The sequence below is a fragment of the Sparus aurata genome, chromosome 3 (assembly GCF_900880675.1).
Source record: "Sparus aurata chromosome 3, fSpaAur1.1, whole genome shotgun sequence".
Lineage (NCBI taxonomy): Eukaryota > Metazoa > Chordata > Actinopteri > Spariformes > Sparidae > Sparus > Sparus aurata.
This window is the reverse complement of record NC_044189.1, coordinates 30,666,240-30,694,156: the sequence shown is the minus strand read 5'-3', so window position 1 is coordinate 30,694,156 and position 27,917 is coordinate 30,666,240. Positions and strand designations below refer to the sequence as shown.

The 27,917-nt window shown below is 40.6% G+C and overlaps 3 protein-coding genes across 8 annotated transcripts in view; 1 reads left to right on the top strand and 2 right to left on the bottom strand.

The window, feature by feature from the left end:
* The first annotated feature begins 40 nt into the window (after window positions 1-40).
* Window positions 41-10,680, top strand: ilf2 (interleukin enhancer binding factor 2). 3 transcript variants are annotated; one of them, XM_030411228.1, is made up of 15 exons: window positions 41-183; window positions 697-756; window positions 1,190-1,232; window positions 1,756-1,860; window positions 1,962-2,039; window positions 3,758-3,860; window positions 4,057-4,122; window positions 4,394-4,510; window positions 5,517-5,595; window positions 5,721-5,808; window positions 5,985-6,046; window positions 6,139-6,253; window positions 8,300-8,390; window positions 9,839-10,000; window positions 10,483-10,680. In XM_030411228.1, exons 1-14 carry the CDS (start codon window positions 179-181, stop codon window positions 9,988-9,990), a joined length of 1,164 nt encoding a protein of 387 aa, XP_030267088.1. In that variant the 5' UTR covers window positions 41-178; the 3' UTR covers window positions 9,991-10,000; window positions 10,483-10,680. The 3 variants fall into 3 exon arrangements, with proteins under 3 accessions (XP_030267088.1, XP_030267089.1, XP_030267087.1); XM_030411229.1 differs by having other exon boundaries at window positions 9,839-10,005; XM_030411227.1 differs by having other exon boundaries at window positions 9,839-10,680.
* Window positions 10,681-10,750: 70 nt separating this feature from the next.
* Window positions 10,751-15,164, bottom strand: pex11b (peroxisomal biogenesis factor 11 beta). The gene is made up of 4 exons (XM_030411230.1): window positions 14,849-15,164; window positions 13,358-13,473; window positions 13,073-13,274; window positions 10,751-12,443 (listed from the first exon to the last, which is right to left on the bottom strand). Exons 1-4 carry the CDS (start codon window positions 14,902-14,904, stop codon window positions 12,032-12,034), a joined length of 786 nt encoding a protein of 261 aa, XP_030267090.1. The 5' UTR covers window positions 14,905-15,164; the 3' UTR covers window positions 10,751-12,031.
* A 1,677-nt stretch (window positions 15,165-16,841) lies between these two features.
* The window catches only part of smad10a (SMAD family member 10a), a 46,021-nt gene continuing 34,945 nt past the window's right edge, over window positions 16,842-27,917 (bottom strand). For all 4 annotated transcript variants that reach the window (XM_030411226.1, XM_030411224.1, XM_030411223.1 and 1 more), the window contains one exon: window positions 16,842-26,097. In XM_030411226.1, coding sequence (XP_030267086.1) covers window positions 25,886-26,097 — 212 coding nt within the window. In that variant the 3' untranslated portion in view covers window positions 16,842-25,885. The remainder of the gene's footprint in view (window positions 26,098-27,917) is intronic.

The window sequence follows — 27,917 nt, the reverse complement described above, 5'->3', positions numbered from 1 at the left end:
TGTCTAGTCTGCCTAACTAAAGAAGAAGAAGAAGAAGAAAGAAGCACTGCGACAGTAAACCACGAAGAAGGAGAAATAACAGGGAGCAGCCGCATGCGCAGAAGGGTGCCGGTCCACTGAGGGACGCTGAACAGTTCTCCAAAGATTTGCCCATTAGATCATCAAAACGTCGTACACAATGAGGTAATTTTATTTCAATCCATTTAGAATTAAATGACACTGTGTTTTACAGTTTTATACAAGAACATGTTGGTTGCAGTACTTAGTTCCTGTGTTGGCAGTGCGAGTTGTGTTAGCATAACATGAAGCTAGTAGCATGCATTGTCTGAACGCTGGCTACAAGCTAAGCTGTGAGCGAGCTAACGAATTCCTTTGTCTTATTAATTCTTCCTAGTTTATCGTCGCCGTGAAGCATGTTGGTGTTAAGCTGCGGAGGAATTTGAATTTAACATGGGTGATATATCAGCTGTCCAGCTGGCTAACGTCGCCTAGCCATGTAGCTGATTGACTGAATGAATGAATGAATGACAAATGAGTATCGTATCATAGGTTATAGGAGAGTGGCAGCTGAGTCCCTCATGATCAGTAGACTGCATTCACCAAAATGTTCCGCGAAACGGCGCTTAGAGGAAGTATTCCTTATCTTTATAAATTATAGTGTGTGCAGCTCTGACATGTTACTGTGTTTGTGTCCAGAGGAGACCGCGGCAGAGGCCGGGGAGGCCGCTTCGGATCCCGTGGAGGACTGGTCCAGGGGTGAGTTCTCTATTTGTATCAGTATAGCATCCGAACCTGACTCTAGTGTACGGGCAGAATTATCTTAAAGCATTCTTCCCTCATATTGCACCGAGGTGAAGTTGGACACTGTCACCCAGTGTTGGCAGCAGGATGACGGTTAGCAGACTTGAGACCATCACCGATTTTAATTAAATTGTACTGCTTATTCTAATTTATATTATTAAAATCCAAACCGAAGTCAAATTGTGTTATTGTATGGGATAAATAAGGTAAGCCTGTTTTTATTAAATTTACTTTAAATCTCATAATACATTTTCAGGACATTGTGATGCCACCACTTTAGAGTGAAGTGACCATCCATCCTTGTTTGATCTCCCACATTCATGTACATTGTCGAAGTTGTAACTGCCAAACTACAAACTTTGAAGCTCTCTTTTTCATTCCTGTCTAGGTACCGTCCATTTGTCCCACACATCCCATTTGATTTTTATGTGGTGAGTAAAAATACTACCCTGGTGGTGGTATGTTTTTGCCACACTAGGGTACACAAGAAAATGAAGTTGAGGCACCCAAATGCTGGCATATTGTCAATAAGAAGAAAAAAAAATTACTTGGATGTCTGTAGTGCTGTTAGTTAGCTCTCATTGGACAGTAATGCTACATAGATAATACAGTGTTGTCATCGTTTTAAAAATCTGTTTCTGCCCGCCCAGACTGGAGATATTAATCATAAATCATTGATCGAATAATCGGCAACAAGACTTTAACCAGTTAAACATCACAGACAAGCACAAATTTAACAAAGTATCTTGTTACGAATTACAAAAACTTGCTTATGAAATCTAGCAAAGTAAAATACTGGTGAGAGAAAATGTATTTAATTAAAATCCAAGGTAGTTTTAGTTAAAAAATTACAATGAGACTTGTTACACAAGTTGTTTTTGCTGTGATTTCTGCAAAAACAACCAAAGTATATTCAATTAGTGTGTACTGATATCGACTGTTGTTTGTCACAAGTGTGAGATGGCCTTCCCCAGAGTGAAGCCTGCGCCTGACGAGACGGCCTTCAGTGAGTGTCTGCTGAAGAGAAATCAGGACCTGAGCCCCACACCTGCAGAGCAGGTCAGTCCTTAAACACAAAATTATGATTTATTTATCTTTTGCAGTGTGTTGTTTACGTTCACTGACAGAAACCCTGTTTATTGGTCTCTTCCTGCATTTAGTCCTCCATCTTGTCCCTGGTCACAAAGATCAACAATGTCATTGACAACCTGATTGTTGCACCAGGCAACTTTGAAGTGGTGAGTCATTTCTTCTTTGACTGCAGCACATTATTGTAGTTCAGAACGGTGTGTGTAAGGTAACTATGCAGGGGGCAGTTATGCTCTGGCACTGATCCACCTCCGGGGGTAGTGTCAGAGCCACAGTAGAGGTGAGACGCCGTCTGCGGGTAGTTCTCATTTCTCTTATTTGTTGTTTCCTCGCTTGAGCCAGAAGTCATTCCTGTCTGCTGTCTTGCAGGCCATACCAATTGTCTTATTTGTGCTCCGAGGAGCTATCTCTTAGGAGCGATGACAGACGTCTTTTACTGGCCAACAAGCCCCCTTACTAGATATCAGCTATTGATTGGACGCTGCAGCGGCTCAAATTGATCTGCTACATCACACAAATGACTGGAGTTTCATACCAGAGTGTAGATGGATAACAGATTCAACTGAATGTATATGTCGGTTCACAATAAATCCAGAAGCAGATTAAAATGTTTAACGAAAGCTTTGTTTGCACGAAAATTGATAATCAGGAGCATCACATCCTGACATGTCCAGTGAATGATAAAACTGTGGGAATGAAACATAAACAGAACTCGCATAAACCACAAAACCAGGAAGCAAAGCACATACAGGTCCGGCTGTTAGAGTTTCTCCAGAGATAGGCCATTGAAAAAATAAAGTGAAATGGGTATTATGGACTGGATTTGTTATAATGTATGACACAGACAGCAGTTGGACTACTAACTGCAAAAGAATGTCTATATTAAGCCATGAATCAGCCGTGATTAAGTTTATCACTAATTTCCAAGTGTAGGTCTGAACTACATTCATCATGTAAATGTCTGAACTAATTACACTCACACTGCAGACATCCATTTTTTAAAAATGTTTTTACAATGGTGAAGTTGCATCTCTCCGTTAACTAAATTTTAAATTTTGTGCCAATTTTGTTATCATTTAAATATGTATAGATAATAGCATTTTTTGCATAAATTCATCTGATATCTTTGCAGCTGGTTAAGCTGACTGTGAGGGAAACGTGGAAACAATTTAAGTTAAATGAGAAGTATCCTATGTGAATGGAAAAGCCTGCAGGGCGGATCAGGGGTTTGTTGGTCTGATGGAGTTCACAGTTAAACAGATCTGTCAATGATCAAATAAAAGAGAAATGTCCCACGAAGCAAAGTTACAAGACCAAACAACAGTAATGTGGTAGTGTCTTCAGCATCTTGTTATATGACTCTTCTTCACACTTCTGCCAGAAAAACAGTGTCTGTCCCCAGCAACAGAGCAAGGCAGTTCCTGCAGTTGAATGGCGATGATTATGTGACGCTATGCAGAGCAAAAACGTTTAACTTGCCGGGGAAACGTGTTAGTTCTGCTGCACTGGCATGCTGTATGAAATGACACACTGGAGCAGCTTGAAGCTGCTTGTTCAATGCGAATGAACAAAGGCGGCGTAAAGATGGCACTTCCTTGCAATGATAATCCGGAGTCTCTGGATGAAAAGGGCTATCAGTGTAAACAGAGATGATATCAGGATTGTTTTGAATGTTTTGCTAAAGTTTTTGATAACATGAATGAATATGGTGAATGTGACACTTTGGGTATCAAAAACAACTTGTTCAGCATAAAGAGTACCACTGCAAGTTTTCTGAATCATTAAATAGAGCCTTTGAATAATACGAGCTAGTTTATAACATGAGTGCATTACATGTTGATAATGTTGTGCCTCTGTCTCTTCAAAGCAAATTGAAGAGGTGCGTCAGGTTGGCTCATACAAGAAGGGCACCATGACGACGGGGCACAACGTTGCGGACCTGGTTGTAATCCTCAAGATCCTTCCTACACGTGAGTGAGCAGTGAAAGTGAGGTGTTGGTTCTTGTATGTCAGACCACCCAATCTTCTATGATTAAGTGCCTATTTACCATATTAAATACCCATGACGATCAGGTAAAAGTCTAGCTGACAAAACACCAAATGGCTCTTAGCAAAGAGACATTTCTTCAGAACCCTTTATTGGATGTTGATTATTTTATTTTACAGTGGAGGCAGTTGCTGCCCTCGGCAACAAAGTAGTGGAGACACTTCGCACACAAGACCCTACTGAAGGTAATACAACAAGGATCTTTTGTTCACTTCTTAAAAGGTTAAAAAATGTGGAAACATATGTGCAATGTTTCTCGATTTAACGATTTGTGACTTTATTTTTAGGTTTTTTTTTAATTTAGGATTTAGACGGTGGACTTGGTTTAATTCAGTGACAAGTTTTAGTTGATCAGGTGATCAGTGATCATGTGGCCCACAGTCAGCTGGAAATGTAACATTGCTATTGCAGTGTGTATGTGACAGTCAGCTGACTGTGTGTACTTGTTGCTTTCAGTGCTGTCCATGCTGACCAATGAGACAGGTTTTGAGATCAGTTCAGCTGATGCTACCGTCAAGATCCTTATCACCACCGTCCCGCCCAACCTGCGCAAGCTGGACCCAGAGCTGCACTGTACGAGCCCACACACACACACACACACACACACACACACGTGCACTCAGCATTTAAAAGAAGTGTTAATGTTTCAGAGGTAACCCTGTAGCTTAAAGGGACAGTGTGTAACGATTTAAGTAATTTATTAAGTCAAATCAACGTCTTCGTTCATAAGTAAGTTCTCATTGGTGTACAATTATCTCTGCCAACAATCTGACTTATCCTCCTGAGCGAATAATTACCTATCTGAATATACATTCATAGCACGGGCAAGCTCTATGGAGGCCGCCATGTCTTTCCCGTTTTAAAAAAACTATGGACTGCCGAGAGGGACACAAAGCACTACGTGGTACTACGTAGTAAGGCTAAACACGTTTTCGCTCAGAGCCAGCTTGACTGCGGAACTGAGAGGGAACCTCTAGTTTTATAGCCTTAATAACTAACTACATCTTTACCTCATTACTTGAATCAGTAGAAATACTCGACGCTGTTGGGAAAGAGTCCATATTTTGAAAATGAGTTTCTTGTCCGTCAGGGCCACCGTAGCTTCCGGAACGTCTCCAACGTCTTCAGAACGGGAGGGGTGAGCAAAGGAGTGTTGCAATGTAGAACCTCACAGCTAGATGGCGCTAAATACTTGATATATTACACACTGTCCCTTTAAGGGTTTACACCACCTACCATGAGCCACGACGTCCCCAGGTGAAGACAGACTGTCTCTGATGTGTGATGCAAAATCCAAACGACATTCAGTCGCATGGGTCCCCACAAGCTCAAAAAGTTTATATCTCATAACTGACAAAGACATTTTTTTTTCTTCCAACATTATCTGTACATGATATATACATCTTAGTCATCATCTGAATTTTCATTGTGATTCAATTTGTAATCACTGTCATTGTGATTGACAATAAAACTGTCAGTAATCTTTCCACTGTGTTGATGCTCAAAGACCTCAGTTGTATTTATAATCCAGCCTGTGAAAACAAGTCACAAGTTAATGTTATTTGTATTGTTTCTTCAGTGGACATTAAGGTGCTTCAGAGTGCCCTTGCTGCCATCCGCCATGCTCGCTGGTTTGAGGAGAATGCTTCTCAGTCAACGTAAGGACATCTTCTTTAACTCCCATGTGGCTTGCTGTCTCTATCACTAGAGGTGATTCATGTAAAGGCACGTTTCTAATATGCTTAGCTGAATTTATTGATTATTTGATGCTAATAATATTTAGGGTGAAAGTGCTGATCCGCCTTCTGAAGGACCTGAGGCTGCGCTTCCCTGGCTTTGAACCCCTCACTCCCTGGATCCTGGACCTGCTGGTAAGAATCAGAATTCTGCTGCTTCACAGTCCGAGTGCTGATATTTTTTGAGACAACACAGTCAAATTAAAACAAACGCCTGTAGCATGTACATCTCAAGCCTTGAATGTTGGACTGGGTAGGTGTTGTATATTTGCACATGTACCAATGATAGGCTGGTGTCCACTCTGTTCCAGGGCCACTCTGCAGTGATGAACAACCCGTCCAGGCAGCCCCTGTCCCTGAACGTTGCCTACAGGTTGGCTCCCACTGCCTTCAGTATTCAGTTAGTACTGTCACTGTAGGTGGGACGTTGTCTCTAAACTTTGTGTTGGACTCTGAATTTTAAAGACGCTGCCTGCAGATGTTGGCTGCTGGTCTCTTCCTGCCCGGCTCGGTGGGCATCACTGACCCCTGCGAGAGTGGAAACTTCAGAGTCCACACCGTCATGACCCTGGAACAGCAAGTAGGTCTTCCCCTGCCCCCTGACTGCAGGCCATATGGGGAGATCGGTTTACTCTTAAAGGGATAGTTCGGGTTTTTTGAAGTGGGGTCATATAAAGTACATATCTATAGTCGATCTGTTCCCTACCATAATCACCGATCAGCGCAGCCTCAGTTTGGAGAAGTAGAGAGCATCTCCAGCCCAGACGCTCAGCTTTGTACTGCAGTGAATGGAGTCTAGAGAAAAAGTGAAATTTAACCACCTAAAACAAGGCTCACCTAAAAAAATCTATAACAGTTCAAGTGTACATTATATAGAGAAAATTCACACCGCTTTACATCGCCGTCAGACCGCCCTTTCTTTTGGCACTACATTTTCTCAACCATAAAACCTCTGTATCCCTACACTAGGGCTGGGCGATATGGCCTAAAAATTAAATCTCCGATTTTTTCACACCAAACTCGATTTACGATTTTAATCGATTTTTTTTTTCTCTTCTCAAGACCAAACTTCAAATTACAAAAAAATTATTAAAAACATTGCTTTTATTTTAATGCTATGATTTACAACAAATTTGCCCTGCCATTGTAAACAGTGCAGCTTCAAACTCACATAAAAAAGTGCATCCTTTTGAAAAGACTGTGTCCCTTTTTGATAAAATGCTTTTGTGAACATATATTTAACATGTCAGATTGCTACTATAAAAGCAGATAAGTTTCCATATTGGTATTGATAAAGTGTTAATATAACTTTCATTAAATCCTTTATTTTGCAAAAGGTGCCTTTGTTTTCAAAAAAGTATTTTATATCCCTTAAGATCTGTAATCTAAATTAAACATCTGCATGCATTGCACAGTAAAGATGACATGTTGGTAGATTTTACTAATTTTTGGCCAGGAAGACGAGCCTGTCTGCTTCCTCTGGCTTGAGACATCATGCCCCGTTGTGGCTTCGTAACACCAGTCTTGGGTCGAACCTTTTCTGCATGTCGATGAACCTGCGGCGTTTCCACTGTAAATACTACCAGCATATCTTTAGCGATATGCAACGTGACTGAATCTGTAACAGCTGTCCACCAGGACCCTTTCTTCTCATACGGGACACAATGATTAAATGATTCCGCTAATGTTGGCTGCTTTATAGCAGCTACGTGTGGGCTGCCGCGGTCTGTACATCTTGTAGTGAACAAGTGTCCCACTGCGATCCAGGCGTCTGTTTGAGATGCTGAAATAAATGGTTCGGTCCGCTGCCTTTAGTTGCAACAGCCTTTGAACAAACTTTGCAGCGGACGGTGGTTTGTTCGAGGTCTGACGCCACAAAACCGAGCTACTAACGAGACAGTGCCTTTTTATGAAAGAACTCCTTGCTCACTCCATGTTGTGTTTGTTTGTCTGTGGAAAGTCAATGCGGGGAGGAGGGCGGAGCCGACTATGAACTACGGGAGCCCACGAGGAGCTGCGGCGGAGCAAGTTAAATAAAAAAAATCGATTTTCATTTTTAAAAATCGTCCTAAACCAAAAACTCGAATTACTCGATTCTGTCGATTTTTCGCCCAAGCCTACCCTACGCATTAGTGCAACTGCGTAGGGATACGACAAAATGTAGTGCCAAAAGAAAGGGCGGTCTGACCGCGATGTAAAGGCATGGCATAGTGTGTAAATTGGCAGTTATTGTAACGTGCACATCAGTTTTATTTACTGTATTGAATTCTTCTGCATTTGTATTATTTAAATAGTTACCTTGAAACTTGAAAAATCTGTATTTCAAATTTCATGTCTGTCAGGATAAAATATTTAGTGAAATTATATTTGTTCAACCAAAAAACCCTTCTTTAAATTCCTGTAATGGTCATTGTAACTTATGCTAAAAACAACAACTGTGTCATATTATATACTGTGATATTTTCTAAGATGGTTATTGTACTGTGAAAATCTCATACTGTTGCAACCCTAGTTTGTAATGATGTACTTTCACACTGGAACTATTGGCTATTTAACAGGCTTGAAAGAGTGTTGCATGAACCTGATGACAGTGTGACGATGTTTCCGTGTGTGTGTGTTTGTGCAGGACATGGTGTGTTTCACAGCTCAGACCCTGGTGAGGGTGCTGTCTCATGGAGGTTACAGGAAGATCCTTGGCCTTGAGGGAGATGCCAGCTGTAAGTTAATCTCATTCAGAGCAGGAAGCAACCTGCACTGTTTGTGGGGCACTCATCCTGATACCTCCAATAGACATTAGCATTAAGAACACTGACCAAGATCTACAGCTGGTAACATGTTAGCATGTACTTCTTGCTGTTTGCCTGATTGATTAAAATCTTAATTTCTGATGAGTACATTTTTTTTCCCATAAACAATAAAAAAAACAAAAAAGTAGTGCATATGAAAACAGGCAATTCTAATGGCATGTTTCGAAAAGGAGTGGGAAGAACTGTAAACTTGTCTAATCCCAGTCTCTCTCCATTGATCTTTAGCTAACAATTCAGGATAGGCTTCCTTATTAAATCATTTAACTATTTCTGAATACATAAAGTTCATGTATCTACACAAACATAAAAATATGATTTATAACCAAATATGTCTAGAAAAATATCATTTATATTACAATATATCTACCTCTGTATATCTATAGATGGATACAACACTTCTGTTTTTGCTCCCATTTTTCATGAGCTGAACTCAAAGATCTCTAAAACTTTTTTCTATACACAAAAGATCCATTTCTCTTAAATATTGTTCACAAATCTGTCTAAATCTGTGTTAGTGAGCATTTCTTTGCCGAGATAATCCATCCCACCTCACAGGTGTGGCATATCAAGATGCTGATTTGACAGCATGAATATTGCACAAGTGTGCCTTAGGCTGGCCACAATAAAAGGCCACTCTGAAGTGTGCAGTTTCGCATGTTTGGGATGCTCTGGATCGGCGTATACGACAGCGTGTTCCATTTCCTGCCAATATCCAGCAACCTTGCACAGCCATTGAAGAGGAGTGGACCAACATTCCACAGGCCACAATCAACAACCTGATCAACTCAATGCGAAGGAGATGTGAGGCAAATGGTGGTCACACCAGATACTGACTGGTTTTCTGCCCCCCCTGCCCCCCAGACCCCCCAAATAAAGCAAAACTGCACATTTCAGAGTGGCCTTTTATTGTGGCCAGCCTAAGGCACACTTGTGCAATATTCATTCTGTCTAATCAGCATCTTGATATGCCACACCTGTGAGGTGGGACGGATTATCTCGGCAAAGGAAAAGTGCTCACTAACACAGATTTAGACAGATTTGTGAACAATATTTGAGAGAAATTGATCTTCTGTGTATAGAGAAAGTTTTAGATCTTTGAGTTCAGCTCATGAGAAATGGGAGCAAAAAGTGTCGCGTTTATATTTTTGTTCAGTGTAATTACCCATTTTCAGACTGATATTTCACTAGTGTGATGACAAACTGACTTTATGGATGTCGAGTTCAAAACAGACAGATCATAACCTTTCATCACCTGGGACACTGAGTTGCATGTTTTATATACCGACCTGTTATTCCACAAATTGAGCCTGTGTGGGCGATAAAATGTATAAATAATACTAATGGGACTGTTGTTGCAGACCTGGCAACAGAGATGTCCACTTGGGACGGTGTGATCGTCACTCCATCAGAGAAGGCGTATGAGAAACCCCCAGAGAGGAAGGAGGAGGAAGATGAAGCTCTGGAGGAGGGAGGAGATGGAGAGGATGAGAGCATGGAGACCCAGGAGTGACGAGGTGGAGGTCAGGTTGGAGCATCGCCACATTTTACCACCATCAACACCACACAAGTTAATTCCCTGAACCTTTTTTATGGCTCAAAAGAGAAGATGTATGTCTGTATTTTTGTTTTTTTGCCAAGTATTAGAACTAAGGTTCTCTCTGATCCATTGTTATGACTGGAGCTGTGTTTTTTTTTCTTTGACAAGCCACAGTAGAGTGGTCAGTTTGCCATCATTTTAATCAGTTTAAACCCAAAGAGGATACATCAGTTCTGTTGCTGTCATATTATCATTGTTGTCTTTAAAGGGTTAGATCATGAAAAAGAGACAAAACCTTTACCTCCTTACCCCCAATGCTATTTAGTTACACACATTTGTTGTGCAGCTGAGGTTCTGAGATCAACCCTCACAATACATACAGCTGTTTGTAAACTGCCCATAATGTTGATATACTCACCTTGACATCTAGAGTCATAACACACTTGTTTTACTCTCTATCCATAGTCAATATTGGTCAGTCAATGAAGACATCCTGTCAACTGGGCCGTGATGTGGTCTTTGGATGTTACCTGAACAGAAACACCAGCAGGAACAATGTTCCACCTGACGGGCACCAGTCTTTGTCTTTTATTTTCCATTTGGTTTTTACTCTATTTGTATTGGTCAACATTAACATGGTAAATTAAACTTTTTTGTTTTTAATTTAGCTTGAGTCTTGTTATTTGTGCCTTAACTAAACCAGATAATTTGAAGAATCTGAAAGTGGCTCAAATAGTCACACAAACTCTTTATTACATGCAGCAAAAAACAAACATGATTAAAAAATGTTAACAGGTTAAATCTGAGTACTCGTATGCCAATTTGAGTGCATTTTTAAAGATATTGTTTACAACAGTGTGATAAGTGATATGGGTGACAGGAGTTGTTCTACTGATAAGAAAATGTGTTTTCTCTACATTTATTATATTTAATGATAAACTTCAGTTAGAACTAACACAGTGATAATAATCAGTTGGATTCAATGTTATGAATGCTTTTACATTCTCCATTTATAGTTAGTGGCTTAGCGAAATGGAATGAAGGAAGAATGTTGAAAGTACAAACTCGTTTGGTGCAAATTGGCAAGAAACACAAAAACTTGGACAAAAAGTTGAACCTCTTGGTTATTTTGAATTGGTTGGTAAAAATCCGGGGGGGAGGGGGTCGTCTTATTTAATATGAGCCTGTTCAGTGCAGACACCAGAGGAAGGAAAGTACAAATCTACTCGCATGTGAGTTGTATGCTGCTAGTGGGCAGGAACTTTGTTAAGACTGATGGACAATTAACCGTAATCCCTGAAGTATTTTGGTTTGGTGCATTATTGTATGAGTGGCTGCTACAACCATAATCCTTCGACCTGACAACAATGAACCCTGCTGTGATACAATACAAATAAAGTCAACGCAAAGACGATGCAGGAGGTGCCCTCTGTTCTCACTCTGCGGCAGCACGCTCAGTAGAATGACTTTACTGGAAAGGCCCTTCTGTGTTTGGGTGGATCGGTCACTAAAGATGACTGCCAGCAATGTGGTGAATTTGTATTTCCTGCATTCTTCCTGTAAAAGGACTATGAGCTGCTCAGTTACTTTATTATATTATTTTTTTATTTGTTTGTTTATTTAAAAGGGACAATGCACATCAATTGACATTTTCAGTCTACACTCAAAATGTAAATATGCCAGAGTTAGCAAAAAAAGCTAATTTTCATCTGTATAGTGACGAATGACGGTCGTAATGAAGGTTAGCTTTCTGGTTTATGGTAATGTGAGAATGCAGCATCACATCACTGCAGCTCTGTGTGGACCCGGGTCAAACGGGTGTCAATAGTCCTGGTGGATGCAAGCTTTCTCTTATTCTGAGGATTTTTTTAAGGAATTGGATGCCCTGCCACTATTCCAAACTGATCACAGTGCACCAGCAGTTAGCTTTCGTCTTATTGATCAGTGTGTTAAACCAATGGAAACTGATCTCAGCTGTCCTCCTCAGATGGAGCCCTCAAACATGTACCTGATGTCACGGCTTGAGTTTTAGCCAAGGGTTGATTATAGTTAAAATGGACAGGACGGAGGAGGCCAGGCCACAGGCCCCAACAAAGCCTGACCCAGTGGGGTAAATCCCCAACCGGTCCAGGGGGATGAAGATATCGCAACTGTTCTTCAGCAGGTCTAACAGCAGTGGAGGGTTGTTGTACAGCACCATCCCCAGCAGGTGGAGCCGCCTGCAGAGCCATGCCGACATCACGGGCAAGGCAATAGTGGCCGGAGCTGCAGGCGAGGAGGAGGATGAGGACAAGCTGTCAGCAGGCAGGGTGGTGCTGGGTGAGGGTGGAGATCTGGAGGCTCTGTACCGCTCTTCACTCTCAATGAGGAGGCGGAGCTCGTACACATCTCGAGTCAGGTTGAGAATCAGAGCAAAGAGGTAGTACCTGCAGATTTAACCACACAGATGATGTAAACTTATCTTTGGCCCACAGTACCACTGTCTGAACATTAACAGGTATCAACTCAGGCATTATCTGAACACATTCATTTTGGACCTGAGATTGTTATTATGTAACTATGGGTCTAATTCTCTGTACTCCAGAAATTCTACTGATGTGAAACTGTCGCTGCCAAAATGATTTTGTGTTTTGGAAGGGAAACTAATCATTTATTTATCAGTGACAGTGTTTCATCCACAGAAACAACTGGAAATGTAGACGCATGATGAACAGAAATCTAAAAAAACAGAATAATGAAAATGATCTAGGTTTAACCCCTGTTGACTTTTCAAAAGGAGCTTTACAGCAGTAAAGCATGGACAACACAACAAATATTTGACTTCCTTAACCAGGAGCTCAGTCATTAGTTTAACATCTGTCAGGTTTAAACCTGCATTGTCTGAGACAAGATGCTTTGGGACACAAGAGCTCACGTTTCTAGATTCAACCTAAACTTCCTGCGACTTCAATTTAAAACCAGTCAAGTAAAAAGTACCTAAAGTTAGACTTCAGTAAAAGTAAAGATATATCTGCTGGACAGACCAACTTCACACCAGACCACATGCCTTACTCACCTAAAAGATCTCTGAGTCCATTTCTGCTGATCCAGTTTGGAGATGAGGCCTGTTTTTCCAGCCCACAGGACGTTGTCACAGGCAAAGTACATGGCTTTGTTGAGGTGGCTGATGGTGAGGCAGAGCCTCAGCACACTGTCAGAGAGGTGGATGGCCCTCTTGGCAGCTTCCAGTGCCTCCACGGAGTTTCCCAGACGCAGCACTGTGGGACACAAACGCACATCAGCCACAGTCCTTCAGCTTTGGTTCTTGGGACAATAAACTCAAAATGGCCGCTTCACTCACACTTTCTTGTCAGGCTCATGTGTGCTTCCAGCTGACTGATGGTTTTGTGAAGTTCAGCCGCTGCCCCGCCCTTCTTCAGAGTGTAGCCCAGCAGGGTGCACGCATACTGAGCAGCCCTGTGAGGGCAAAGCACACATGCTCAGTAAGCTGCCCAGAGGGCTGGTCAAAAAAAGGGGCTTCAGGATGGCAGACTATAGTGAGAAGTAGAGGTAGTCCAATAAATGAGCCAATATATCAGATTACTTCAGATCTACTTATATTTCTGTGAATATGTAAATACAATAGGTAAGAAATGTTAAAACAGAAGTGCCAGACTAGGGGACAAGGTTTGTCCATCAGAGAACATTGACAAGATGATTTCCACACTGTAAAATGTCCTGCAGAGAATGCATGTTGATCACAATTCAAGTTAAATTAAAAAAAAAATACGTGTCAAGATTGTTTCTGGTGTTATTTAGTTAAGATGCTCAAATACAATGGATTTATAATTCCAAAACATCAGTATCAGACAGGTAATAGTGAAGTACCTGACTTGAGTGAGCCCGACAAATTGAACCAAGATTAAACTGTTTCATAAAGCCAAGTCAGAGCTGATGAGATGACTGTACCAAAACTGAAGTGTGATGTTTGCTGGCATAGAGCATCAGGCATTATACAGCATTGAGATTAAAACAACACACCATGAACTAACAAAGAATGACAACTGAGAAAGAAATAGAAAGATAACTTTGGCAGCAGGTTGCAGAACAGTAGCCAGGTTCTTCTGCAAATTCCACACAGATGGTTGGTGTTATTTAATAGATTTTAATGACAGTGAATGGAAAAGCCGGATGTGGGCTGAAATACCATGCAGATATTTAGGAGTAAAATAAAAGATGAGCTTAAATGTGTATGTTAATTTGTAATGTAACTATATAGTGCAGCCCGTGTTATCAGTTTACATGTGCTCATGTTCATAGAGCTTTGTCTTGAACAACTCACTGTCGGAGATATTAAGTGTAACATTGGGTCAGCCTGATGTGAAGCTAAGCCTGATCAGGATCAGTTGCCATGCTAACACAAACACAATCCCTTCTTTAGTTGAGCCAAAATTCAGAGAATATTGACAAATTGTGATTCTAATGCACCTAAACAAGACAGAACAAGTGTCTCGTCCCTCAGAGCACAGTGCGCTGCTGCGCACATAGCTTCAGTCTGCACCTGTCTAACACCCACATCTGCTAACGGCTACTGTCAACACGAAGGTTGATTAAATATAGAGACCACGTCGGACTAACTCAAGTCCAAAGTGTTATCTTCTTAAAGCAGCTTGTAACGTTAATTACAAAAAAACTAACCAAGTTTGCTTAGTTGTCAACTTCCCTCACATAGCATAGATAAAAGTTAGCTAACTACCTAGAGAATTTAGGGTAATGTGCGTAAATATTAGGATCATGGCAACACTAACATGTCCGACGTCGTCGTTATTGTTAGTAAAGGTGGTAACATTACCTAATAACTCTTTCCTTGGCTTGGCTCTGAGCGTTAAACCGAACCCAAGAGTCCATACTAGCTTGTTGTTTGGTCTCGGCCTGGAACAGCTGCTCGATCACCTCTAGTTTAGTTAACTAGCTTCAAATCTTTATGTTAGCAGCTAGCTAGTAGCTAGATGTCACTGTGCTGAGGGGGTGTCTAGTGCTTTAAACAAAGAATATACAGGGGTTGAATCACATTAGGGCTTCAGTCTAACTTTGCTCGCTCGCGGTTCTGACTCATCTGTATCCGTTCAACTTCTTCTTCGTATTTATCGACAGTGGTAAACGTTAGATAGCTATTTGGCATATTACCGCCACCTACTGGACTGGAGAATAAGCTCGCCACAATGCGATACATTTTAAATCAAATGGGTTTAACCAAATTACCACAAACCTCAAATATTATAAATTCAGTGGAGGGCCAACAGCACATATTTATCCATCTTCTTCTAACAGGTTAATCCACTCATAAACACCAACTGTTTTGCCTAACTACATTCATGACTGTAATGACTTTTTCTACATACAAAAACATATGCTGAACATATTAAATATGGTGTATTTTAATGTGTCAGATATGGACACCTGTTGATTGCAGCATATCACTTAACTGCTGTTCATTTGAATGTAGAATTTTGAGTTACTTCTATTTTCATATATCATTTTTTCACTATGTTACTTTGACTGACTTTTGTCAGCCAATGACTTAAATATTGAATTAAAAACTTTCCAGGGGGAAACTTTACAAAAAACAAAACAGACATTTTCTTACAAAGATTTCCCTGAGTTTTTCCATCCTATTTCAGGATCAATCTACATTTCACATGTACCCCTGACACACTTCCTCAAAAATTCTGTTAATGTAACTCCTTGGCACAGTTTGACAATCAGCATTGAGTTTCAACAAAACAGAGTTCCCCCAACAGAACAGGTATAAACTGCATGCATTGAGATTATATTATCCATGTTATCTGTGTGTCAGCCAGCTGTTTAGGGCTATAAAAAAAATACATGTCTGTTATTCTGGATGTCTCCATAGGTCTAAAATAAATCAGCATTAAATAATGAATTTATTCTTTCAAGCCAGCAGCTTTGTATTGGAGCATGGAAGTGCATTCCTGCCCACAGGAACAGTAGAGTGAGTACATAATATCAAATTCAAAGGTCTTCATTCCATCACTTTGGTCCTTTTAACCACAGAAGTCTTCTTCAGATGAAGGAGCAGGCCAGCTGTTGACCTGTGACCTCTTCCAGGGGATGCTGTGTGTTTTGGTCTAGTGTACACAGACAGCTCATGGTGTTTGTTTCTTGTGTTCATTCAGCCTTTAGTCCTGGGTCCAAAACTGTCTTCTGTTCTGTCCCACGGATGTACTGCCTCATGCTTTAGCAGTGTTCAGTCTCATCTGAAGCAGGATTCACATCCATCAGAAGGGAGAGTGGCCTCTCCTCCTCTAAGGCATCATGCTCACTGACAACTTGTTGTGCGTTGTGTAGGAGGGATTGTAGGTTGCATGTGTTCACTTTGCATTGCCATTCGGTCCTGCTTGTGAGGATAGGTCTAATTTCCATATCAGCTACTGACTCTCATTGCCAAAACTCTATTAAACTATCACAGATCACTGATTCATAAGGAAACTTTTATTGATGACAACATACACAAAGCATTTTAACAGGCTGCCATATCGCTCTCACATGATCAACAATGTTTGGACTCTCAAATGCAAAATGAAAGCACTTCCAGGAAAATGCCTGTACTGCATGTCTATGACTCTATCTTCTTCCATTATTTGTTTCTATATATCTGTAATTTAACAATATTTGTCCTTCCTTAGTGGTCAGTATGATTTCGGTGTTTCATTTATTTTCGCTCTACAGTGCTCAACAGTCATACTAACATACCATATGTGTGTTTACATGTCAGGCCTGGGGGTTTGGTTTCAGAGGAGCAAACAATGAAGTGAGGGACTGAATCAATATAAGTATTATTTAATGCTTTTTATGTTTATATATAAAAGTGCACTTATATTCATTACATCAATTTAGTAGATTAAGAAAATCAAACACCAACGGACAATAACAGGATTGATAAAGTGAAGCAGACATGTGGAACTGGTGTCCTTGTTTCATGTTGACAGTCAATGTGGTATGTCAGAGCTGTTTGACAGCTCTCTGAAAAGAGATTAAATTAAATCATAAACTACTAGCAACACATCATCAACAAAGTCTGTATGACTATGACAATTCCATTAGTTTATTTGAGTACACAGTCAACAGTACGAGCAGCACATCTTTACAAAAAAATAATTTTCTCACACAGCTAAATCAAACTGATTAGCAAATATTTCCAATATAATGTGTCAGAATGTTGATGTTTCAGGTTTTCTGAATGGGATGTTCTATATGTTTGTACACAACTAAACGCATATTAAAAACAGACTAGAACAATAAATGGATCAGCAGTGGTTTTAGCTGGTATTGTGATTGTGGTTTTGTTCTTTTCAAATAGGATAGGATAGTAGGATTTGTCATTTTCCAATACACCCTGTCTGGCATTTGACCATGACCCCTCAATGCTCCTTCAATATGTGCAAGAAAAAGACTTTATTCAGTCCTCAGTTTGCTGAAATAGAAGCACCTTCCTGTGTGTATTTCTTGGACACCTGCTGAAAGTCATCCAGGCTTACATAAATTCATATTGTGAACATTACCTTCCATGATTGTAATCATACATCATCTAGACAAGCTTTGGTCCTGTAGTTTGACACTTCTGTATGTTTTTGTCATCTGACAATTCCCTGGGTCCTGCCACTGGCTGACAAACTACATTCCATTAAAATACTTTTCCTGGCCCTTGCTGTTATGAATAGTTGGGCAACAGCGCACTGAAATGGAGTGTACACACATGAATAACACTGTCACAATTGCGCAAGCAGGGTAACAAAGAACCTAAGAATTGGACTCAAATGCAGACAACAGAGACAGGACTGAGGAATTCAACAATTTAATACAAAAACATAAAATTAAATAAAAGGTACAAAAAGGCTTACAGGATGACGAGGCAGGCCAATGTCAAAACATGAGAAACAGTCAAACAAATCAAAAGAGCAAAAAATACTAAAAGAACAAACCACTAAAGCTTGACGCAAGGTACACAGACAAAATGGCACTGTATAGATAGTGGAATAGTGGGGAGCACAAACTAATTACACAGGGAAAGGAAGGCTGATGAGGGACAGGTGAAACTAATCAGGGTGGGGGAGGCAATCATACAGGCAGGAAACAGCAGGAAGTGCAGTAACTGAAATAAAAGCCGAGGTACGCATTTAAAACTAAATTGAGAACTAATGAAAAAAGAAAAACATAATCCAGGAAGCAGGGTGAGATATCGAAGATGCATGTAACCCCTTTTGGAAATTTTCATCCACTACATGCACTGCACTTCATCGGACTGGTCTTTCTGCAGAAGATTCTTTCATGACTACAGCTGCAATCCTCAGAGCCAGAAACCTCAAAACCAACTTTAAAGCCCACAGAGAGGTATTTTATTTAATCAAAAATGTACAATGGATTATTACTTTAATTGATAGTAATCAACAGTTTTCAGATTTTTAGAATGATGAGGGTAGGAAATCAATTTATTTTCTCCCCCAACAAATAACATCACAAGGACAACCGGAGAAACAGAGCTTGCTGTGTAACTCTGTGAGCACCACCATATATCAATATTGAAGTTACAGCTCACAGCAACAACTGTCTACATCATGCCCAGAATGCAAAACTCCTAAAGTGAGAGAAACTAGGGACCTGTAGAAGCTGTGCCAAACCAACGGTGGGATGCAAAACTCAACAATACAAGAGTGAAATCGGAGAAAACAGTTAAGCCGGATTGATAGGAATGCAGGAACACTGGCAGTTGAGGTGTGGTACTGCTCAACTCATCTAGACACCATTCTCTAGCAAGGACCACAACATCATCAAGATGTGGTTAACAATTTCTTTATGAAAATGACTGTGTGCAAAGCATGACGCTCATTTGTAGTTCTGTTTGCTGTCTTGCATCGTAGGGAAGCTTCAGATGCCAATCCATCACAGCACCTTGGAACGACAGACCCCAAAATCCCACCAACAGTCCATGGTTTTATATTTGGTATTTGGGTATGCCGTTGCTGGAGGCTAAGGTTGTGGCTCAGATCATGAAGAAAGGTCAGGATAATGTGAAGTTGCAAGTACTTTGCAAGGGTCTCAAAATGACAGAAAAGACGGGAAAGAGCTGACCTGATTGATTAGTCTTGAATAGGATACCATGGAGTCATCTGAGAAGACAAGTTGGAAATGAAGGCATGCTGGCATGGGGTGAAGTTAAGGATTGACGATGATGCATCCTAGGAAAGCACGTAAGAGCAAGGCTTCTGAGGTTTGAGCAACATAAGGAATGCTGCAGTACAAGGCGGGTGACAAGGATTTTGAGGATGGCTGGAGCATAGGCCAAGGATGTCCATCAGTACTAAATTTATGAACATCACGGAATGGGCATATGTGACCAAATAGCATTATATTGTACTAGTTGTGAAAGTTGCAGGTAAAAAGATTGTGGATCGTGGCTTCATCTCCCTATGAGGAAGAAAAGTTAATGTCTGGTGCAGCATGGGGCGAAGAGTAGAGATCAGTTTGATTTGGTTGAGCTATTGGGAGTTAAGCCTGAAACAGATTTGTTTCAGTAATACCAAAAAACACTCAACGGATGTAGAAGTGCTACCTGAGGCTCCCTGAGGTTGGAAAAAAACTGGAGCCAGAGTGACCAGACCAAAATCTGGTGGCTGGGAGGGAGGGAGAAATGATGAGGAAATTGTCGAAGAGACAGGCAAGGAATGGAATATTGTGGTTGTTAGAGAAGAACCAACAGAGGGATACTAGCAGGGTGTCGAAAAGTTTAGGGCTGCTTTTAGACCCAAACATGAGCCCAACAGCATGTAATACACACCTGCCAGTGGATGCAAAAGAGCAGCCAGAAGTTAGAGTGGGTAGGTACATATTTCAAAGTACTGAGGTCCACTTTAAAGGTCCATGACTCTTTCCAGGAGTTTGATAAGGGTTATGGAATGGTTGAAAATGGTTTGATTAAGGGAGGAAGTGTTCACATAATCAAGCCATCAATGCTGAGGATGGTACTGCCATGTTGTGCTGGCATCCCCATCAGCCTGAAGAGAGCTGATGTTATGGGAGAGGTGGGTGTGACAGGCTGATATGAGAGAATTGTTTTTTCTTTGTTGTTCGTTCTTTGAAATGAGTATAATTTTAGCAGTTTATGCTGCTAAAAACTGCTAGAATGAGAAGCTGGCCAACATTCATCATCATCTGGACATTGACTTGCGGGCCACATTGACTGAGGACGCTGCCAGTTGCCCATCCCTGGTCTGAAATATTTAATGAAGGCTGAGTGTAGGAGGACCTGCAGTGACAGGAATGGACTGTCCGTGAATTTATAGTTGCCTTGAATGTTAAGATGAACCGGGTATTGATATGGATCATGGAACAGATTGTGTTTAGGCTCACCGGAGTCACTTACTTAATGGACAGCTTTTGAGTTCCTGAAAGTGGAGTCTCGGGCACAGAGGGGGCAGAGAAGTTTTTTGGCTTTTCTTGCCAGGCCTGCCATCAGAGCTGATGAAAACTTTGGAGATTTTCTTCCAAAGACATCTTCATCCAATTGGGATAGTAAGTACATCCTCCAGATTGGGTAAGTCGATAAATGATGTTACTTGTAGGATGAAGTAATGGCTCGAAAGCATTTCTGAGTGCTCAAAGTAATGTTTAATGATTTTGGTTCTGGCAAAAAAAGATAAGAGCAAAAGGATATGAGAGGGTTAGGTGGGTACTGCTTCGAATGCTGCAAAAAAGGTGCAGTTGCGATGTGGTCCAGCTCTTGTAACTATGTAACTTGAATCCAGAGCAGGTTTCATTTTATGTGATGATTTCACAGGGGGGTTCCTGCGGTTTGTTTCTACATGCCGACATCAAACACATGGCCTGTACACCATCTTCATCACATACATGAAATGTAATGTTCCTGTAATTTATAAGGGAAGTGACTCTGTTTACAATGGGTTAACACTTTTCCTCTTAATGCATTTACTTTGATCCATGCAAAAAGAACTGTTCCACAAGGTTCTGAGCAATGCAGACTTTCACCACATGTTTTCACAACAACCATCAACACGACCAGGCTAAAATGATTTCATTAATCAGTCAGACTATTTCTATGATCATTTAGTGTTTTTATTACAATGTGTTTTTATACTGGTAAATAGTCTACTCATTCTATCAAACAACAGACATGACAACCAATCATATTCATCAACCACTGTGTGGGGAAGCTGAGTTTCACATTTTATGTGGGCTCAACAGAAGCAAACTTCAGAACACAGATTTGAGGTGGACCTGACCAATGCTGCCTTAAGGACAGTAAATCTTTATCTGAAATCTTGAAGAAGCCAGCCTTGGGCCTGGAAAAACTGGGATGCTTTTTTAACCAGTCTGCAGTTCCCAAGATGTTTCCTGGAAAGACCTGTGTAAATTGGTTCAAATAATGAGGGAAATAGACACAATGTTCCGTAGGTACATTTCCAATTAATTAATTGCTAGTGTGAGACTGTGGGCCTCACATCAAACAAAGCTTTGAAAATGGCGCCCCCACCCTTACTTAGTTTACTTGCTGGATGCCTATGGGATCATTATTGTTATTTGATCCCATGGACACTCGACAACTGAGCCAAGATTGCCTAGTATTCAGACAACCCAAATGTCCAAAGACATTAATTTATTTCTGACTCTGGGAAAGTGGGAAAAACAGTGAAGTAATCAGAGACTACTGTAACTCTGAACTATCTCTTTAACCAACTCACACACATTTAGGCTATTCTATATTATAACTGATATAACTAATGCAGTATTTTTTTTACTTCGATTCACTGACCCTCCCTCGAAAATGCATGAAGCCCCCCTGGGGAGGCCTGCCTCCTACTTTAAGGAGGGTCTGGATTTTTCAGCACAGTTTATATCACCAGTGATGCACAAATAGACAGCAGCAATGTAAAGGTGCTAACTGCAAAGTATTTCTGGACACATAATGGAGTTGATGTGATCCGATTGTAGAGAGTTTGGATAATCTTCTGATGATGATAATTATGATTATAAGTTTGCTCATTATGTGAGAAACCCTTCTTGAACAATTGTACTTCCCTGAAGGAGAACAGATAAATATGACATCTATTTGTGTTGTCCATGCTAAGATTAAAATAGTGCCAAGCATACACATCCATATTTTACACCCATACAAAAAGACTAAGGCAATAAATAATACTACTCAGGTATGAGAGTGCTTTCTTAATACTTTTCTATCTCTATAAAGCAGTTTGACACATGTGATATCTTCAATGAGCTACACAGATACCTGAGGGAACCATGGAATACCATCAAAAGAGTTTGAACAGCTGAAAACCAAAACACAATGTGCAACATGAGTCTTCATGTGTACACAGACAAACTTGTCTGTCTGACAATCCAGTGTTGGTGCATCTAGTGTTGACAACAAAAGGCACAAATCACAAATATGCATATGTTAATGGGTGATCTTTGTAAAGCAGCTGAATCAGATGATTTCTCAGTTTCCTGACATAGGCAAACCACATTTCTCACTTAACAAATCCTGGCTCCTCGTATACATGAGTTTGTACAGTTATTCACATTTGGATCTAGGTCAGCAAACAATATTCCCAGTATACTGTACCTTTAGATAATGATTTTATTGTACCCTTTTATTTAGTCTGCTCTGTGCAGCAGGAGAGCAGGTCTCTCTCTACTTGGTACACTCAGCTACAGACCTAAGACCCAGTGCACAAGAAGTCTGTTTGGAGCCGTTTATTTGAACTCTGGTGTGTATCCTCCTTCAGTGTGAATCACTGGAACTAAAGGCATGTACACGTAAACAGTGGTATATTTGTCCAGGGTGTGAATCAAGTCTTTCCTATACAATAGGCATATGCCATAAGCATGTTTAAGGAGTCCTAGTCACTCCTTGTGTTCATCCATCTTTTATTTAGAGTCACTGCACAAAGATATCACTTCATGGCTTGTGTGGGCAGGAGGAGTGATTATAGCAACTCTTGACTCTTTCAATGTTGCAACTGAGGAAGTTTTTAAGATGGAGTAGCTCAACTTTACCATTTAATGACCCATCAAGTTGGTAGAGCGTGCATCCCATGTCCAGAGGCTTTGTCCTTGCTGCAGCAGCCCTGGGTTCGAGTCTTGGCCTGGGGCCCTTTGCTGCATGTCACTCCCCCTCTCTCTCATCCTGTTTCCTGTCACCTCCTGAGCTATACTATCAATAAAGCCATATAAAGGCAAAAATATGCCTGCCCCCAAAGAAGGAGAGGTGATTAAAAACAAGAAATAGCTAAATGTAATGTTACGACGTAAGACTTGTGCTGATTTCTCTTCCTTCCACAACCATATTCTGAACTATTTTTTCTCCGGACATCATTATTGTCCCAGAGTGACAGAATCACATCTGGTGCTTTAAGATTATGGTGTTACAAATACTAACTACACAGAGATGTTGGGACATCCTAGGCCCTATTCCTCAACTTTCCAGAGTCACAAGGATCCACTTCATTCTCACCCAGCTAACATAATCTTTGATAAAGTTATCTTTTATCCCAGTGTGCTCTTATTAGCTCCACAGAGGTGTGACTGATTAGTGGTTGGTTAGTTTGTCAGCAGGATAACACAAAAACTACAATACAGATTTCCATGTAACTTGGATAGAGGGCTGGTCTCAGCCTGGACCCCACTTTATTTTGGTGTGGATCCTGATAAAGAGATGAAACCAGGATTTATTTTCACTTTCTTTCACATTGTGAGACAGTTTGGTTTTTTAAAATTTTGTTTCGATTCTAAGCATGGATCTTGATGATAAAATCAAGTATATTTAGGTGGTTGATATAGATGAGTACAATTTGATGCAGATCCCAGATCTGCTGATGTTAAATCATGGTTAAGCAATTACTGGTGGTTTAAAATTTAGAGCGATACAGCTTTGATGTTGGATTAGGTTTGACTGAATTAAAGGGGACTATTCTAGTTTTTGAATGAAGCACTGATATGATTGTCTAGTCCTGATCACAAAAAGCTGACAGTTGATTTAAAGTCTGAAACACAGTGGAATGTTGTTTCTTTGCACCAATTATATTTTGTTGTATGTTTTATGTGTGTAATTTGTTAGCTGTTATAATAATACAAGCAGAAAAGGACTCTGATCTAATTTAATCTTTTCTGATTAAAAAAATACAATTCAATCTATTTGAATCGAATCCAATCCGTAGAAACATCTCTGAGCAGCTTTATGGCAAATTCTTACACGAGGAAACTCTTTGCTTGGAAATGTTTGCACTTCGTAAGATAAGACACTTTGTGAATACAGTCCCAAATCCCTGTTTTAGGATAAGAAAGTCATGAGCCAAGTGAGCATAAATAAAATTTGATGACAGAAGCTGTGCTGTGTGATCAGCTATGTTGTCATTAAAATGTGCGATCACAGAGAGCCACACGGCCCCCCCGCCCAGACTCAAGTAGTCGTTTTCAATCTGGTTGTTGCTTCATGGCCAAACCCAAGGATCTAGAAGTATTGGGGAGAACATCCAGAGTTCAAATAAACTGTGAAATGTGACATCCCAGCCGTTCAGACCAGAGAACATAAAGGCACTGGTGTCACATGCTCAGGTGGCAGCCTGATGTTTGGTCTGACAATAAATGTACTCAGGTTTCCGTGTCTGGAGTGGCTGATGATTATTTTCCATTAACCATTAGAAGTTACTCTAAGCCTCAGTTTGCTGTATAACCAATGTTCCACATTAACGCATACTACACTTACTTGTACTACCAGTACATGTTACATCATGGTACATAATAAACCTAAATAAACAGCATGTTGTAGTCAGGATCCTATCAGAGGGCATGAGCACTTTCTGTCTGATTGAATGAAAAAGAAAGTCTGTATGATTTAGTGGAAAAATCTGACTTTACACTGCTTTTATGAGGTATTCTGGCTTTGGTGATTGACACCAACCATTTGGTTACATACAGGGTAGCACTGTTTCATTACAAACAACAACACTACTTTAAAGCTAAATGTTTTTGGCGTTTTAGTCTTTTGGTACAAAAATAATACAGCTTGAGCTGAGCTTAATATGAGGGCTATAACCAGCTATCAATGCTAACAGCTCGAGTTTAGATCAACATACACTGAAGAACACAGTACAAGCACAGAGATGACATAACACTGGTTTCCTTAATCCACACTTCTACATCAGTTGATAAGACGTAAATTGAACTGTAACATTGTTTGTGTTCAGTGTGTATTTACTGACAGCATGTTTCAGAGGTATGCAGTTATCTGTCTGTAGGAGTGTTTTAAACTCCTGGAATAACCTCCAGGCATTCAGCTGCCCCTGCAGCTGAATCATGCATGATTTCTACATGTCTGTATGTATTCCATGACTGAGTGTGCAGAACACTTCTACAATTAGAAGAAATCCAAATTGCATAATAAGGAACTGGATTTCTGGAACACATCCCTGGATTTCTACAGTGCATACACATGTCTTTAGGACTTATTCACTCAAAATCCTAACCTTCAGAGACCTGGCTCCCTTGTGTTTGAGTTTAGATTGTAGAGAGTTAAGCAATAGAAATATCCCAAGACATCAGAAATTTTATGTCTGTGTTGCTACAGACCTTTTGGTTAAAGTGTGTGTGTGTGTATGTGTGTGTCTTTGAGACAGTGTGATGTGTGCATTGATTGTTACAAGCATCATGTGTCACTGGTTGTTTAGCGTTTTGTTTGTCTTTTTGACAAACTGCTTGCTTTGTGTATCAATTAGATAGCATATTTGGCCTGAAGCAAAAATTCCCAAACATTCATAGATGCCAGATTGCAATTTGAACATGGTCTTAGTCCTCAATTAGCTGGCCCTGGGTCTGCCAAAGGCATAGTGTGCAACACCTCATCCAGAAGCTGCAGAGCACGGTGCAGGTGAACCTCCACCCAGCAGGGCGTGTGTTTGATGCTCTGCCGGGGGTAGTCAGGCCCCCACCCCTTCACAAAGCTGAGCCGAAGGATACACAGTCGCCTTAGGTCGTCCACACCGATCCCCGCTGCTGCAGACAGACCTGTCAGTGAACAAGAGAGTGACATAGTAACATGAGAAATGACAGTTGATGGCACTTATTATTAGAGCACAGACAAAGTCATCAGTCAGTCCTCCACCAATCACACTGAAAGGTTTGTTCAAACACCCACCAACTCTGACTTTAGAGAACTGACAACTTATCATAAGACTAAACTAATCACCTCTTACAACAAAAAACCCCCCCCAAAAACATACAAATCAAACACATGGGGCACCATTTAGTAACGTGGGTGGTATGGAAATTTCTAATTCAGTAAATGGCAGGGGCATCGCTAGGAGAAAAAAGTGGTCAGATACCGGCATCACTGCCCACAGTCTTTTTTGACGGGGTCCGGGGAAATTTTGAAAATTGGGCTGTTTAAAGATGCAATTTCAACATAGTTTGAGAATGAAAGGAAGGCCAATCGTTGGGTCCTCATCGTCATATTTTAATCACAAATAAAGCTAATTTAGTATACACCTACTAATACTACTAACCGTGGGTGTAAAATCCAGCTGCTGACTCTCCGCTGTCACACATCAGATCCCCCCGTGACCAAAGTGTCAGTTGGACTTCAGAAGGGCCAGAATTCAACATTACTATAACGGCTGTAAGCGGTCATTTGGACCGCTAGATTTAAACCCTATAATGTCTCATGTAAATACACAACTGAGTGATGAATGCATTCATTGTGTCATGATATTTAAAAAAAAAAAAAACAAAACGAAATAACACCAAAATGAACATGTTAACAAGTTTATTTATACATTTATCAATATTCACATCATCGCACATAGTAAACCGTAATTATTGCATATATTTACACAAGATTTTAATAGAGAAAAATCAGAACAAGAAAGTTAACAATTGAAAGTAACTTATTTGACTATGAAACATTTTATTTTAACACTTAATATTATATAGGCTAATAAAACAATAATAACAATAATCGAAAAAGCTGGAAACGAGCTGCTCGAATACAAAACAAAAAATAGCCGTTGTGATCACTGGTCACTGTCTACACAGATTACCTCCGCTCTCCTCGCAAAGTGTCCGATGTTTGGTTCCGTTTGCAGCTCTTTCGGACCGGCACTGCCTCCGTGTCCGTGTCAGCGAAGATGGCCGGTGGCGGTCTTCTATAACATCCTCGACCTGGCTGGGGTTAATGCCCGCATCTTATTCAGAAGCACCAGCAGCAGGAGAGCCCGGAGGAAAGTCCTGCAGCAGCAGGCAGAGGAGCTGAGGGCAGAAGATATGGAGGGGAAAGCGGCCGCGGCAGTCGGCACAAGGTGGGCAGCAGCGGAAACAACCACCGCAGCAGCAGCAGCAGCAGCAGCAGGCACAGACACGGAGGCAGTGCTGGTCCGAAAGAGCTTCGAACGGAACCAAACGTCGGACACTTGAAATGCCACAAGCCCGTGTGTGGTAACTGTGAGGAGAGCGGAGGTAATCTGTAGAGACTGTGACCAGTGATCACAACAGCTCTATTTTGTTTTGTTTTAGATCAGCTCGTTTCCAGCTTTTTCGTTATTATTATTTATTTTATAAAATATTAAGTGTTAAAACAAAATGTTTCATAATCAAATAAGTTACTTTTAATTGTCTAATCTTGTTCTGAGTTTTCTCTATTAAAATCTTGTGTAAATAGCAATAATTAGGCCTACGGTTTACTTTGATATCGATAAATGTAGCCTATAATTAAACTTTTTAAAATGTACACTTTGGTGTTAAAATATCATGACACAATGAATGCATTCATCACTCAGTTGTGTATTTACATGAGACATTATAGGGTTTAAATCCAGCGGTCCAAATGACCG